This window comes from Bufo gargarizans, chromosome 3, assembly GCF_014858855.1.
Source record: "Bufo gargarizans isolate SCDJY-AF-19 chromosome 3, ASM1485885v1, whole genome shotgun sequence".
Lineage (NCBI taxonomy): Eukaryota > Metazoa > Chordata > Amphibia > Anura > Bufonidae > Bufo > Bufo gargarizans.
This window is the reverse complement of record NC_058082.1, coordinates 424,798,156-424,815,460: the sequence shown is the minus strand read 5'-3', so window position 1 is coordinate 424,815,460 and position 17,305 is coordinate 424,798,156. Positions and strand designations below refer to the sequence as shown.

The following is a 17,305-nucleotide window of genomic DNA, read 5'->3' as shown; positions in this document are numbered from 1 at the left end:
TAGAGGGTCCTGCAGGCTAGACCCATCGTCTGCAGGAACCAGAGTGCACCTGGACAACTTGGCAATTGCCATGTCCACCTTAGGAATGGAACCCCACGATTCCACTAAGGGTTTAGCCATTGGGAACATTTGTTTAAATTTCCTGGTAAGGACTGGGCCTTTTTCCGGCTTTTTCCACTCTGTGCGCATCACAGAGAGAAGGGTCTCATCTGCCCTAAAGACCCGCTGGGTCCGGTAGGCGGGATCGGAAGACTCCCCTACGTCAACATCATGGTCCCCCGACCTGATGGACCTCAGAAGCTTCTGAGTCTTTTCCGGTGGAAAAAAGCCAGAAGTCGATTCTTCTTCCTCAGAAGAAGATGACCCCACAGAAAGGGGTAAAGGCCTATCGGGGCCCCCGCTCACCTCCATAGGAGCTTGGGAGGGAACAGGTAGCCTCTCATTAAGGAGACGTACGACCCCTTGAATGGAATCGTCAACATAAGTTTTGGCCCACTGGTACATGTCCTGCATCGAAGGCTCAGTAGCAGTGGTGGAACGACAACTGTCACACCTGGAGAAAGGGCAGCTCTCATCAAGAGGCGTATTGCAGTCATAGCAAGCCAGGTGTTTCCTCTTGGTAGCTGTTTTCCGTAGCTGATTGGGCTCTTGGGGAGAGGCCATAGCTGAAAATAGAAAGGGAAAACAATTAAAACATCAAAACATCCTAAAAGAAATAAGGGAAAAACCCTCCATGATTTTTAGGAGCACGAACCAGAGGAGTCAGTAATAAGCTCTGAAAGGCAAAAAAATCCCGTCTGGATAGAGAAATATCACAGAAATGCAGGAGACTCTGGAGCTTGCTTGTAAGAGCAGTGCAGCCAGAGACCGACTGAATGGAAGCAGGGAGCTTAAATAGAGTAGCTCCGCCCAGGGGAGTGGTCTTTGTTAAAATAATCCTCCCCCTAACGATACTGCCATTCATCAGCTGTAGCCTTCCCTAAAAGAGAAGGTTAATGAATAAGTGGTGATCCCCACCACACCTCCATCCCCCCTAGAGAAAGAAAAACACCGGCCGGTACTCTTTATCCTGAATTTCTGCAGTCAGGACCGAACGGCCGGCCGAGGGACCGGAAGTGACGCCGCGGCTAGGCCCGCGTCACTTCCGGTCATGGCGGCGCCCATACCAGCCATGCAGCGGAGCGCTGCCGACTCACAGGGGGAGACCGAGGCAAGTAGACTAATCCACTTGCAGAAAATGAGGCGCAAATATAAGCGCACTAACAACTGGAAAAAAAGGGGGACACTCATGGCTCTAAGAGTCATAAAAACGTCCCCAATTCTCAACAAGGAGAGAGTAAAACTCGCCAGTCCACCTGTCCAAAGGACAGAAAAAAACACGGTGGGCTGGGGGATGAACCCCTCCCTTTAAGGGAGCTGGAGTTCTTTTATTGGTTTATTCTTTGGGCTCATTAAACATTCCGCCGGTCCTACCAGTCCACGGGGGGCAGTTAACCCCATCTGTGCTGCTGGTAGGACGTAAGGGAATTTGGGGTTTTCATGAGCTGTATGCCAAAATCATCAATATTAAAACAATAAAAGGCTTGAACTACTTCAGTTGGTGTGTAATGAATCTAAAATATATGAAAGTCTAATGTTTATCAGTACATTACAGAAAATAATGAACTTTATCACAATATGCTAATTTTTTTAGAAGGACCTGTATAACTAAATATGCTGATTTGGCCTGTCAGTGTCCCTTTAAAGTTTTCCTCCAGTTTTCCACTGTATTCAATGGCCAACTGCCACAATGGTAATAAAAAGTATACTGCACTGTATATGTTTTTATGAAGAGCTGTGTAGCTGTTATGTCCTACTTCACAGTCGATGATTGGCCAATTGGATCTTCATATGATCATTTCTGATCATTGCCCCATGTAAACATGTCTGCTGATGAGCCAAAAAATTACAAAACTCTTATTTGTTGTGCATCTTTTATTCAGGCATAAAAATGGTTTATACAGGTATGTGCTGCCAACAAAACAAACGTTGATTGACATGGTCATGATATGGTTGACTAGCATTCGTTTAAGGGCATATAAGTTGTCCATATAAAATGACTCTATAGAGACATTGCAATCCTTGACTACTACAACAAATATTCACTGATAGCCAGGTAAACTTAGCTCTGGATTTTATCAACATGCTGATAAAATTGCACAAGTAAAAGATTTGGTTGTTAGCCAATGGTCTTGTTAGGTAATGGTTAGGTAAGTACATTATCTTTTGCTATGACATGTACACTGCATCTACACTTATCCCCAACAGTACACCTTGCCTCACTGAATGGCAAGGTCCAACATAAAAGAAATGAGGAAGAACATTCCTGACCAAACTTAGTCTACTTCTTCCCATTTGCCAACTTTTTAGTTCTTACTTTATACAAAACATTCCTTGCTACTTCCCTCCTCAGATCTCCAGATAATCACTATTGAAGTAACCAACACCAACTGTAAAAACACAATTAACAGTAGAGTTCTTCCTACAGTGTGGTATAAAGGCTTTGCACAACAACCTAGGGTCATAGAGATATCTCCTTCCTCTCATTTACTTGTATGTGTTGATGGTATCGTTGGCACAGCAGAGGTCCAAAACTTTCCAATGACAAAATAAGGTTGAGGTATTATCTTTTCCAATATACTTTTGATATAACTTTCTTATGTTTTCTGAGATCTCTGTTTGCTGTTATTCAGTAGGAAGCTTCATTGTCTACTTTTAGGGGATAAACATCTATTCTAGACTGGTGATGGGCACGTAGGACATGGCTCATTACAGCAGAAAGCTCTGATATATGACAATGTGTTATCTATACAGACATCACATCTGCTTACTACAGTGTTCAATGATAGACAGGGTTGGACTGGCCCACCAGAGTACCAGAGGATACTCCGGAAGGCTCAATCGATAAAGCCACAGTGGGCCTAAAATTCCAGGAGAAAAAAATCCTATTTGGAGTTAATAACTTGCCATTATGGTCTATATATTTGGTTTAAAACTATTACTTATTGATGATATAGCATTTGGGCCCTACTGACTTCCTCTGGTGGGCCCAAGGAACATTGATGACAAACCACCACAGCAATGTTCCTGAACATGCACAACACATAATCATGATGGGCTGTGAGAAGCCCCAGTGGTAAAGTGAAGTGTTGTCACTATCAAAGCCATGTTGCTTCCTCAGTGGGTTCTTTAGCTGGTTTCTAAGCTACAGTAAAAAAGTTTGGAGAAGATTGTACTAAAACAGAGTTGCATTGTACTTGACATGGCAGTGTTGGGAAATATCAAAGGGGCCCTCCAATTTTATATTTATGGCTGGCTACTCCTGGGTACTTGAAGGAGTATTCTGGTTATAACAAGCTATCCTCTGTTCATTCCTATGAGAGTGCCAGAGATAGCTGAGCCTTGTACTCAACTATCTCTTGCACTCAAATTGTAATGAATGGAGCGCACTTTTTCGACCAGCCGCTCTGTCCATTTCAGGTGGGCTCCATGGAGTATGGAACCCCCGTTCTTGTGATCGGTGGGAGTCCCAGCAGTAGGTCCCCAAGATGTGATAGATATCCCCTGTCCTGTGGATAGTGGATAACTTGTTATAAACAAAATACCCCTTTAAGACACCTTCCCCTATTGGAGGGTGCATGAACAATAGGTTGCCTAGTCTGGTAGTTCCTACAATGATGGGATATACCGACTTCTACCTGTTTCCTGGATATTGATCCTCTGCTGCCTCACCTGACCTGTGCCTGACTTCCATATTGACCCTTCGCTGCCTGCTCAGACTGTTTATCAGATTGTTTGTACTCTACTTGCCCTGACCTCTGTCCATCCATGACTACAGTTTTACCTGGCCACTCTGTGTTCCACACCAATATCTCTGATCCCCGTGGGTCAGCTGTCAACCACACAGAGACTACTCCAGGAGGTAGAAGCCTGGTTGTTCCCCTGCAGCGATTGCTGTGTAATGGTTAAATGGTGAAAACCAGGCAACAGCCAAGATAACGCCCTTAGGAATAGCCTAGAGTCAAATCTGTTAATTGACACAGTGGTTCCACACCCACTGCTGTAGCATATGGCATTGTATATGCTCTCTACCTGCCAGGATGAACTTCTGTTTTGGACAACAGATGAGGATGACTCCATGTTATTTTCTGGTACACTGTATGTTCTGTACTAGACCCTGAAGAAGTTCTTATACTCAACACAGAGTATAATTTGCAGCTATAACAGATATTTCAGATTTTTCTATGTAATGTCTCCCCTTATTTATATTAGTCTTCTGCTTATTTATCTAAACTTCTCCTCTTTCTTATTTTAGGATGACATTTTAGGGGTTTCAGAACAAATCACTAGTTTTATAAGCGTTACAATCTCAAGTTACAATATTTTCAATGTATAACGAACATAAAGGGGTTTTCTGAGATGTTAATACAGGTGTCAGCTGTTCGAGGCTCTTGCAGTAGCACCATGGCCTTCTCGCTGCTTTCCCTAGGCTGAGTGACGACACATTCATTGGTCACATGGCTTAGTCGCAGCTCAGCCCCATTGAAGTGAATTGGGCTGAGCTGCGATATCATGCATAGCTGCTATACAATGTACGGAGCTGTGCCTGGTAAGTAAGGAGGAGGCCGCAATGCTCACATAAGCACTGGTGCCTTTTCAAACAGCTGATCGGTTGGAGTCTTGGGTGTCAGACCCTACTGATCAGATACTGATGACCTATCCTGAGGACAGGTCATCAGTTGTAAAATCTTGGAAAACCTTTTTAAGCTGATTTGCCAACAATCCAGACATTCCTGGACAGTCTGTAAAAATATGGCACTTTTTTCCAGCATCTGTGAAAAAAAACTGTTGTGTCTGATTTTTTGGAGACTCGAGCAGAGCATTGTGATTGTTATTATCTTCATTTTGTGGCTCACACTAAAGACTGCTAATATTTAATTCAGTATATTTAGCTTTAGATCTGCATTGCCTTTTTATTCAATGTAGTTTCACAATTTGTTCATAAAAAATGTTGGCTGTCAGTGATTTTAATGAAAAATTCAGGTTGCAACCCTGAACATGAGGAACCACTGTATCTAGTTCTACAGTGATAGCTCTAGTGGCAGAATGATGACATGGCAGAGCCTATATGATGGCACAAAGGAGTCGCTGTGCCCCCGTAATCTGACTCTCTTTGTCCTCATAGGACCCTATTAAAATTGGGGATAACTGTAGATTTTGGAATATTCAGTTCAGCAAGAATTTCACTAAATATGGTGATTTTTACCTTTACCACTGCATTACCTAAGACTGTTGCTAGATGGAGACAAATCTCAGTATAGATATTTGAGGAAATGGCTTTTTTTTTAGCTTCATAACATAACAGATAAGGGAACATTTACTATGTTTCTTAGCTCTGACTTTTAGGGTCCTTTAACATGTACCAATGACCTGGCAGATTATCGCTAAAGAGTATTTTTATAAACGCTTATTCCCGATAATCTGCCAGTGTAGAAGATGTCGTTCATCAGGTGATAGTATTGTTCGGGTGGCACTAAAAATCATAATCCCTGTGCAGCATATTGTGGTGTATAAACAGCGATCTGCTGCGCTGGAACAATGATTTTCTATGGGGACAAGCAATCGTTGTCTGTATCCAACCTAGAGTGGCCAGACGTCTGGTTTTAGGCCGGACAGTCCGGTTTTACTGGCTCTCTGCCCTCCGTCCGATGCAGGGCCTGGACGGACAAAAGGATGTCCTCCTTTCTCGGTAGCTCACGCTCAGACAGCAGCATTGCACTAGCTGAGTGTGAGCTGCAGCTATAAACTGACTGACTGAGGCTTCTCTAACCCCCAGTCACTAGAACCGGCGGACATGGCTCTCTGTGGCTGACTGAGTGAGAGAGGCACCCCGGCCTACCCCCAGATCACCTTCCCGTGTTCCATTTTTTTTTTCCTTTTGCCGGCAACAGGAGTGTGGTTTAGTGGCCCGTGGGCGTGGTCTGTGATGTCCAGCTTTATGGGGTGAAGCCAGTGGTCATCCCAAGAGTACGGCTTGTCCCCCATACAGCAGAGCTGACTGCTGCATGTAGGTGCAGCCCTCATCTCCGCTGATGATCTGATCGGGAGCGTCTGCTTAATTTCTAATAAACTGTCAGATCATTGGTCCATGTAAAAGTACCTTTTCAGGCAAGCAAAGATTGCTGTGTATTGAGATTAAAATGATGTCGGAGTGTGACTCGCAAGTTGCCATGACCCCAGTATCAGTATAGCGCTGATGTTTTATTTCGCGATTCTGGGTTTGCGATTACGCCAACTTGCCATTTGTGCCGTTATCTTTGGTTGCACAACAGGAGTCGTAGCCGGGATCACCATGTAGCCCCAGCTTAAATCTAATGGTAGATATGCTGACCACAACAAAACACTAGGTGGTATGTACAGCTTGGTAGACATTGTTGGAATACAATATGTCAGTGTGTGTGGATGGCTAAAATAGTAATAGTTTGGTATGATTATGACTTACGCTATTTTCACACTGCGTTTGAGTAAACACATTCGGCCTATGCATCAGGAAAGCTGTCATAGTATACCCTGGATGTACCTATCAACCCCCATTTACCTGAGAGAGGACACAGAGTGTCCTTTCAGCACCTTGCATGCTGGTACACGTCTGCATATATGTTCTTGTACTGCATAGGAAAGTGCAGTAGATGGTGCTTTTCGTGTACATTGAGCCTCGCAAAAAAAAAAAAAACTCTGGCTACGTTTTTTAAATTGTGCCCAGCAGCCCACTATATGCTATTTTGAGGTATACGATGAAGGTACAGTCAGGTCCATAAATATTGGGACATCGACACAATTCGAACATTTTTGGCTCTATACACGACCACAATGTACTTGAAATGATTTGAACAAGATGTGCTTTAACTGCAGACTGTCAGCTTTAATTTGAGGATATTTACATCCAAATCAGGTGAACGGGTTAGGAATTACAACAGTTTGCATATGTGCCTCCCACTTGTTAAGGGACTAAAAGTACTGGGACAATTGGCTTCTCAGCTGTTCCATGGCCAGGTGTGTGTTATTCCCTCATTATCCCAATTACAATGAGCAGATAAAAGGTCCAGAGTTAATTTCCAGTGTGCTATTTGCATTTGGAATCTGTTGCTGTCAACTCTCAAGATGAGATCCAAAGAGCTGTCACTATCAGTGAAGCAAGCCATCATTAGGCTGAAAAAACAAAAGAAACCCATCAGAGAGATAGCAAAAACATTAGGCATGGCCAAAACAACTGTTTGGAACATTCTTAAAAAGAAGGAACGCACCGATGAGCTCAGCAACACCAAAAGACCCGGAAGACCACAGAAAACAACTGTGGTGGATGACAGGAGAATTATTTTGCTAGTGAAGAAAACACCCTTCACAACAGTTGGCCAGATCAAGAACACTCTCCAGGAGGTAGGTGTATGTGTGTCAAAGTCAACAATCAAGAGAAGACTTCTCCAGAGTGAATACAGAGGGTTCACCACAAGATGTAAACCATTGGTGAGCCTTAAAAACAGGAAGGCCAGATTAGAGTTTGCCAAACGACATCTAAAAAAAGCCTTCACAGTTCTGGAACAACATCCTATGGACAGATGAGACCAAGATCAACTTGTACCAGAGTGATGGGAAGAGAAGAGTATGGAGAAGGAAAGGAACTGCTCATGATCCTAAGCATACCACCTCATCAGTGAAGCATGGTGGTGGTAGTGTCATGGCGTGGGCATGTATGGCTGCCAATGGAACTGGTTCTCTTGTATTTATTGATGATGTGACTGCTGACAAAAGCAGCAGGATGAATTCTGAAGTGTTTCGGGCAATATTATCTGCTCATATTCAGCCAAATGCTTCAGAACTCATTGGACGGCGCTTCACAGTGCAGATGGACAATGACCCAAAGCATACTGCAAAAGCAACAAAATAGTTTAAGGGAAAGAAGTGGACTATTATGCAATGGCCAAGTCAATCACCTGACCTGAATCCGATTGAGCATGCATTTCACTTGCTGAAGACAAAACTGAAGGGAAAATGCCCCAAGAGCAAGCAGGAACTGAAGACAGTTGCAGTAGAGGCCTGGCAGAGCATCACCAGGGATGAAACCCAGTGTCTGGTGATGTCTATGAGTTCCAGACTTCAGGCTGCAATTGACTGCAAAGGATTTGCAACCAAGTATTAAAAAGTGAAAGTTTGATTTCTGACTATTATTCTGTCTTATTACTTTTGGTCCCTTAACAAGTGGGAGGCACATATGCAAACTGTTATAATTCCTACACCGTTCACTTGATTTGGATGTAAATACCCTCAAATTAAAGCTGACAGTCTACTCTGCAGTTAAAGCACATCTTGTTTGTTTCATTTCAAATTTATTGTGCTGGTGTAGAGAGCCAAAAATGTTAGAATTGTGTTGATGTCCCAATATTTATGGACCTGACTGTATATGCCAGGAAATATTCCCACCCTATGTAACCGATATATAGACCTAAACTGAAAAAACTCTGTTGCCCAGCAGCCCATAGCAGCCAGTCCTTTTCATATTGTGCTTCTTATAAATGAAAGTGCCATGATTGGTGGCATGCAAATTGTTATGTCAAGCATATAAAGCTTATTTGTGATATAATTGTCTGACAAACTGCATGTCACAGAATGTAGAATGAATATGGTCCCTACAGGAAGATTTCCCGGGAGGCTGATGCCCAGAGGGCCACCCAAGCCCTCCTCTTTCCTCTTGGCCACCAGCCAGGTACACAAAGATCTGATGCTCTCAGTAATAATTAATGTAGGTAGTATTTTGTGCTGTAAACAATTAAGAGAATATTAATTGCACTTAGTTAGGGGCTCACACAGAGACAAAATGGATAGTAGGGGGTTCACTATCTACTGGGTCACCCATTCCCAGTACGTAAAATGTGTAAAATGGTAAAAGGTAAGATAGGCACTCCTCCTTCTGGTTTGTATGTAAGATAAATGAATTTATTAATACAAAAACATATAAATAAAAATGAAAATCACAAATGAAAAAAAAAAATGGAAAAAGTACAAGAAAATTAGCATGATTCACCTAAAAAAAATATACCGTGCATGATTAAGTGGCTAAAAAATCTTGCATATATTACGGTCCCCAAATTCCTATCATATTACTTAATATTTTCACTCAATATAGTAATTGATTGGCTGAAATTATTCAGTAGTATGATAGGAATTTGGGGACCCTAATATACCGTATGTAAGATTTTTTTTAACCACTTAATCATGTACTTACCCGTATTGTTAATAACGGGCAATATGGGGTTAAAGCATGAGGTACATGAACAGTCACTTGCTATTAATGTTATTAGCACAGTCTTCTGAATTTTGACTTCCATCATTCCATGTGCCTCACATTAATAATAAGGCTACTTTCACACTGGCGTTTTGGCTCTCACACTCGGTCCAAAACGGATCAGTTTTGCCCTAATGCATTCTGAATGGAAAAGGATCTGCTCACAATGCATCAGTTTGGCCTCCGTTCCGCCTCCATTCCGCTTTGGACGCGGACACCAAAATGCTGCTTGCAGCGTTCTGGTGTCCGTCTGACTAAACTGAGCCAAACGAATCAATTTTCTATGACACAATCTGGCGCAATAGAAAATAGATCCGTCCTCCATTGACTTTTAATGGTGTTTAAGACGGATCAGTCTTGGCAATGTTAAAGATAATACAAACGGATCCGTTCTGAACGGATGTAGGCGTTGTATTATCTGAATGGATCCGTCTGTGCAGATCCATGATGGATCCGCACCAAACGCGAGTGTGAAAGTAGCCTAGGGCTGAGGTCACATCAGTGTTCAGCCTTTCCGTTCTCCTGCTCCGTTAGAGGAGCAGGAGAACAGAAAGGACAGATTCGGCACATAACGGAGCCTGCAGACCAGATAGACTATAATGGGGTCCGTTTGGTTTACGCTCAGAAGATGATTTTGGAGCAGAGACGAAAGTAGTACATGCAGGACTTTTGTCTCATCTTCTGAGCGGAAACCTAACAGACCCCATTATAGTCTATGGGGTCCGTAGGCTCCGTTCAGCTCAGTTATGTGACAAATCCGTCCTTTCCGTTCCCCTGCTCCTATAACGGAACAGGAGAATGGAAAGGCTAAACGCTGATGTGAACTGAGCCTAAGTGGCCTGTATTCTATAACTCACATAAACCCCATGTTGCCCATTTGAGAAGGTACGGTCACTTACTATTAATGTGAGGCACATGGGGCCCACTCCAAAAGCATGGCCCAGCCTGACATTAAAAATACTGTATTTTTCGCCCTATAAGATGCACCGGCCCATAAGACACACCTAAGTTTTTGAGGAGGAAAATAGGAAAAAAAATATTTTGAACCAAAAGGTGTGCTTTTGGTGGGTTTTGAACTAATAGCGGTCTGTGGATGACACTGTTATGGTGGATCTGTGGCTGACACTGTTATGGGGGATCTGTGGCTGACACTGTTATGGGGGATCTGTGGCTGACACTGTTATGGGGGCATCTGTGGCTGACACAGTTATGGGGGCATCTGTGGCTGACACAGTTATGGGGGCATCTGTGGCTGACACTGTTATGGGGGCATCTGTGGCTGACACTGTTATGGGGGCATCTGTGGATGGCACTGTTATGGGGGCATTTGTAGATGGCACTGTTATGGGGGATCTGTGGATGACACATATAGCATCTTATGCTATGTGTCATCCATAGATCTCCCCCATAACAGTGTCCCTGTGTAGTGTGAATGACCCCCAATACAGGGGGTGGGGGCCAGCATCTAGTTTTGTAATGGCAGCGGGGCCCGGTGCAGTCACTGTATTCTATTGCATCGGGCCTCGCACACTGTAGTAATCCTACCTATAACTGTAGGCATTGTTTAACTATAATAATCCTCAATACAATCCATTAATCTTCACTGGCAGCGTAACTCACTACGTCACGCACCCGCGCCGCCTGCTTCATTCATAAAGTGGGGACTGGGAGTGGGCACACTTATTCTTGGGATTATTAAGGGTCCACAGATCAGATCCTCACAACTCTGATGTATGAAGATGCTGTAAATGTCCATATCAGCAAAACATAAAATGTAAGGGCATAAGATATACGTACTAAAATGTTGTTGGATGTTGTAACAGGAACTCGCATAGCAGCACCTGTTTGCTTGTTAAGGTTTTCATTTGTATGTACTGTATATCTATAGGGTGCATGAATGGAAACTTGCCTGCAGTAATTGATATACAATCTTTCCTTGTTCTCTAGGAAGGAGAAGACTACTGCAGCAGTGGCTTCCAAGGACAGGATATTCCTCCACCTGCAGGACCTCTGTGGATTCTGGGAGATGTCTTTATTGGCCAGTTTTATTCTGTGTTTGATCGAGGGTACAACAGGGTGGGACTTGCTCCAGTCGTTCCATATTCATCTGCTACAAATGGGGCTTAAAGTTGTATGGAGTTGTTTTTACCATAACTTTAGCTCAGTTAAAGGCATTATGGTGGATTTTATTACCATATTCACATGTGAAGGTGATAATAAAATTCATGTTCAGATGGAAATATAGTATTTCCTGCACCATAAGATGCACCTAGGGTTTTAGAGGAGGGAAATAAGAAAATAAATATTTTTCAGCAGACCTCAGATTAGACCCCCAATCTTCAACAGACTTCAGATCAGATGCCCAATGTTCATCAGACCCTAAATCAGACCCCCAGTCTTCATCATACCTCTGATCAGACTGCCAATCTCTATCAGACCTCAGATCACACCACCCATCTTCATCAGACCTCAGATCAGACCAACAATCTTTAGGAGACCACAGATCAGATACCCCACTCTTCATCAGACCTCAGATCAGACCCCCAATCTTCATCAGACCTCAGATCAGACCCCCAATCTTCATCAGACATCAGATCAGACACCAACTTTCATCAGACATCAGATCTGACTCGCCAAATCAGGCCCCAATCTTTATCAGACCAGAAAAAGATCATAAGATCATTTAAAAAATAAAATAAAATTACCTCTCCTCCTCCAGATGGCGCCGCTACTCTCTCTACTTGCAGTTCTACATCCATAATGGCAGCGCTCATTAGTATTCGCATTATAAGATGCACTGCCATATTACCCCACTTTTGGGGGGGGGATGTGTCTTATAGTGCGGGAAATACGGTATACGGCATACATAAACATAATGCAAATATTTTAACAGATCAATATTTTTATAATAATACAGTCTCAATTTACTGGATATGTATTGTGCAAAATAAAAAAGTAACCTGAAATGGTTAATGTATGCGCATTTCTGTATGATTTTGTATTTGCAAATGTCCATCTTCTAACAGTGTGTTCTTTTCTCTGATACAGAGCTCCAAATTCACTGCATAAATATGAAATTAAATGATACATTTCTGAAACAACTAGAGGGATCTTACTGTATACTGATTAATTATTGAGTTCAATGGATATAAAATATGCACAAATCCGCTTAGCTCCCCTAGTGGTGACTGCATTTTATAATTTAATTCTATGTGTAAGCTGAGCATTCAGAGCCCTCTTAAGAAAAACTGATAAAGATATCTTAAAAGGCATCTGTCAGCAGGCTCAACTTTATTAAACCAGCCATAATGTCTGGTAGGGCTGACCTTATTGATTGAAAGCATACCTTTCGTCCTCAAATCCGCTGCTGCATTTAGGAGAAATAAATGATTTTACAAGTATGCAAACCGAGGGCAGGCCTAGCACCCAAGTTCCTTTGCTCTGCTTCCCTAGACAATCCACATCCAAGTGTTCAGGCTAAAGGGTAAGGCCTTTTTTACACTAGCGTTTTTTTTTTCCGTTTTGCGGGCCGTTTTTTGCGGTCCGTATATGGTCCGTATACGAAACCATTAATTTCAATGGGTCCGCAAAAAAAAACCGAATGTACTCTGTATGCATTTCGTTTCCGTGTTTCCGTATCTCCGTTCCGTGCAAAGATAGAACATGTCCTATATTTGGCCGCAAATCACGTTCCGTGGGTCCAAGTCAATGGGTCCACAAAAAAGAACTGAATGCATACGGAAATGCATCCGTATGTCTTCCGTATCCGTTCCGTTTTTTGCGGAACCATCTATTGAAAATGTTATGCCCAGCCCAATTTGTTCTATGTAATTATTGTATACTGTATATGTCATATGGAAAAACGGAACCGAAACGGAAACACAACGGAAACCAAAAAAACAGAACAACGGATCCGTGAAAAACGGACCGCAAAGCACTGAAATAGCCATACGGTAGTGTGAAAGAGGCCTAAGTGTCCGGGGAAACACATTGGAAGTGCTAAGGTGCAGCGAGTGGCTAAGGCCACGTCCTTGGTGCACTCAAGCCCTCATTTGCATATTTTAAGGAACATTTATTTCTCCTACATGCAGCAATGATTCTGGCACAGAAAGGTATATTTTAATCAGCAGGGTCAGCCCTACCAGGAATTAGTCTAGGTTCAAAAGGGTCGATTCTGTTCCTTCTAAATACTTTCCAGAAAAGTCAGTTTGACATTTTTCTGCTTCATGTAACTTCTGCAATACCGTCAACCTTTTCCTGAACATGTCATCCTCTATACACGCGTGCTTGCACACCTCAAAGTTTTGGTTGTTTTTGGGATCACAGTTCAAAATTGTTACTTGAAGGTAAATTCCAAGGGGCTTTTACGTAGAGTCTGTATAGCTGACTTTTTAAGCCGATCACTATGATGAAATGATTTTTTGTAAGAAAGGTTAATATTTACTAATATAATATTGAAACAAGCAAGTGACTAATTACTGTATTCATCTAATAAAAGGGAACGAGAATGATCTACATGTATCATCTCATATATCATTGTATCTACATCTGTGCTGTAGTGTAAAATTCAAAAAATACACCACACGCAACACCTATTGGCTCTTTACAGCCTGGAGACCATTCCTTCCGTGTCCACCACTACTGGCTGCCATCTTACTGTACAGGAAGAACAACCAAAGGTATATACACCTGCTTCCTAATGGAGCAAGGTGATTTATTTCATGAAATTGGCTTTCAATATTAGACGAATGGGACTCTCAGCTTCCCTGTCAATCAGCTGTTTAAATGGACAGTGTTGCTTGGGGTGAGCCGCCACTTTATTGTTCGCACTGCACGCCATCTATTTAGTAGCAGTTGTGCAGGTACTTGATTGTCTAATGTCACAAGGTAAAGCCCACCCTCAGAAACTAAAGAGACCAGAACTTTGTGACAGAGGTGAGAAACAAGCTAAAAAGGATGCAAATTGAGAGCAATTTTTTTTTTTTTTTTTATATATACCTAATATGGAGGCAAACCATGCGACTAGTATGGGTTCCAGGGGGAGGGAAATCTAGGTTTTGAACTGCTTTTCCTGTTCCATAGATTAATTTTAATTCTGGTAGGCACCACTAGGTGGAGCTAATTGAAAAGCAATAATTTACAGGGCCTATTAAAGGGGTTGTCCGGGTTCAGAGCTGAACAAGGACCATGTGATTGGACCATGTGATGAGCTCAGTGACGTCACCACAGGTCTTTTGACAGGTCCTGAAGAAAGAACAGGAGACCGGCAGCTACACGATCAATTGAAGGAGGTGAGTTAATTTTGTTTTTTATTTTTTAACCCTCAATTGACCTTCTACTTAGCGTTCTGTATTAAAGAATGATATTATTTTCCCTTATAACCATGTTATAAGGGAAAACAATTACATCTTCACAATTTTGAACCCAAGTTCGGGTCTGGGAACCACATTCAGTTTTTTATCACGCGCGTACAAAACGCATTGCACCCGCGCAATAAAAACTGAACAACGGAACGCAATCGCAGTCAAAACTGACTGAAATTGCGTACCTACTCGCTCGGGTTTGCCGCAATGCACCCGGGACGCATCCGGAGCCAAAAGGTGACGCCCGTGTGAACCCAGCCTAATTCATTTATGAAGTGTGTCAAGGATCCTAACTAATAAACTCTGCATTATATTTTTTATTTAATCATGTATACAATGCACAATTTCTATAATCTGTCATACTTTGCACATGGTTTCTGGTTAGTAATTGTCTGGAGGAAATAGGAAGAAGAAATCCCCATGAGCTATTGCTTAGAAACTACAGATAAGATAAAATCAGAGATACTAAATACATTATTTTCTTCAGTACAAGGGCCCATTCAGAAGGCTGTAGTGCTTTGCAGATCCGCAAATTGCGAATACCGGACATGTGCGTTCCGGAATTTGCGGACCGCACGTGGCCGCAACCATAATAGAAAATGCCTATTGTTGTCCGCAATTGTGGACATGAATAGGACAAGCTCTATCTTTTCCGCGGAGCCACGGAATGGAACCACGGATGCGGACAGCACGCGGTGTGCTGTCTCCATCTTTTGCGGCCCCATTGAAATGGGTCCACACCCGAGCCGCAAAATTGTGGAACGGATGCGTACTTATTCCTACGGCCGTCTGAATGAGCCCTAAATAAGATTTATCTTACGCAGTCTCTCAATAGTCATTTTTGGAGTAATGCAATCTCAAGTTATGACAACTGTCAACAGATTTAAACTAAAACCAAATTGTTCCCCACCTCTGTGTCGTCCGCCATCTAAATACATGTTTGTGGATGTTATGTACTTCTTCATGACTCTTGCTTCATATAATGTAACTGCTCCTTAACGATCCATAGGACCATGGTTTGGAAACGCTTCTATTGCTACATGTAAATACTGAGTCTAATAACCACTAACAGTTGCTTTTGTAAAATCGGCTAGCCTGAGATTGAAAAAAGGAGAAGTCAAGTTGCATTTGACACACACAGATGTTTGTGGTGTAATCCTACCACAAACCCAATGATTTTCACATGCTTGCCATTCTCTTAGATGGTTCATTGATCATGGGACAACCTGGTGTCATGGAAAATAATTTTCAGTTTAATAGTTGCGTGGGACCCCTGCCGATCAGCTGTTAGAAAAGGCCTTTAGCGCCCCAGTCTCTTCCTAAGCCATTGACATCACTGTACATTGGCCACATGGCCTAGTTGCTCCTCATCCCCATTCAAGTCAATGGCGCTGAGCTGCAATACCAACCACTGCCACTATACGATGTACGGCACTGTCCTTGGAAAGCTGACGGGAGCCTGCATCACTCACCAGAGCTCCGGTAAGTGCAGCGGCTCCCTGTGTGATGGGACTTGGACCCCTGCTGTTGTGATGATGATCTGTCCTGAGGATAATTCATCATCATCTTTTCCAGGATAACCCCTTTAAAGATGTCTTCTAGCAATGTGACCTAAGTATAGGGATTATGCATATACTGTGTGTTTCTATATTATCTCAGAGTTCAGGAAATGGCTAAATTCATCATTTACCAGGCTTTCAATAGGTGCATAATCTATTGGATCCCAAATCACTGGCATGTACAACTACAAATATGTGGATTGGCATCTGTTACTGTATGTGCTTGTTACTCATAGTCCAGTGGCTCAATTTGAAAACTGGGAAGGATGGTGATTGTCCACAGAAATAATGGCATAAATGACCAAACCACAGTCCCTTATAGGAATCCATCACCCTCTTCAGCAGTAAAATAGCCATACCCTCCTTCTCCTTTTCTCTATCACATATATAGGTAACAGGTGACCTGGCCCAGACTGGCAGTCTGTGATATTGGGCAGATTTCTGGTTGGCCACTCTTGTAGAGCACACAGTGGGCCACCTGGTCCGCGGCTGGTTGCACAGCCTACAGTAGTGCAGTGGTCCCCGTTGCACATAGTTCTTATAGCACACAGTCCGACTTTCAGTGCAGAGCGAAGCTCAATTATGAGCTGTGACTGCCCACGCATGGCTACCCATGATGTTGTGAGTCCTGCCATTCCCTTTCTCAGCTGTAGTCGGGTAAGGGGCACAGAAGAGAGACTTCACTACTGCTACACAGAGTCTCCCAGTTAGAGGGAAGCAGCAGACCAGGACCACTGTGGCAGAGCAATGGGAATAACCCCTAAACTGCTATACACAGTAAACAGATCAGAACCATAGCGGCAGAATTATAAGTAATTGGAACACGGAAGATAAGGGTAGCTTCACACAGTTTTTTTTTTTATTAAATACATGTTATACTGAATCTTTTCCCAGAAAACTGTATATCAGTCTCCTCAGTTCCTCCTGCTATATAACAAACTTCTTGCAGATTATTTCACACTTTGATGGGGACATTGTCCCTTTAACATCTTAGATACCATGGT

The 17,305-nt window shown here is 42.7% G+C and overlaps 1 protein-coding gene across 1 annotated transcript in view; it reads left to right on the top strand.

Annotated features, from left to right (window-relative positions):
* Window positions 1–11,506, top strand: part of CTSE (cathepsin E) — a 55,528-nt gene extending 44,022 nt beyond the window's left edge. The window contains exon 9 of the mRNA XM_044288448.1: window positions 11,327–11,506. Within this exon, the coding sequence (XP_044144383.1) occupies window positions 11,327–11,506 (180 nt within the window). The remainder of the gene's footprint in view (window positions 1–11,326) is intronic.
* The last annotated feature ends 5,799 nt before the right edge of the window (window positions 11,507–17,305 follow it).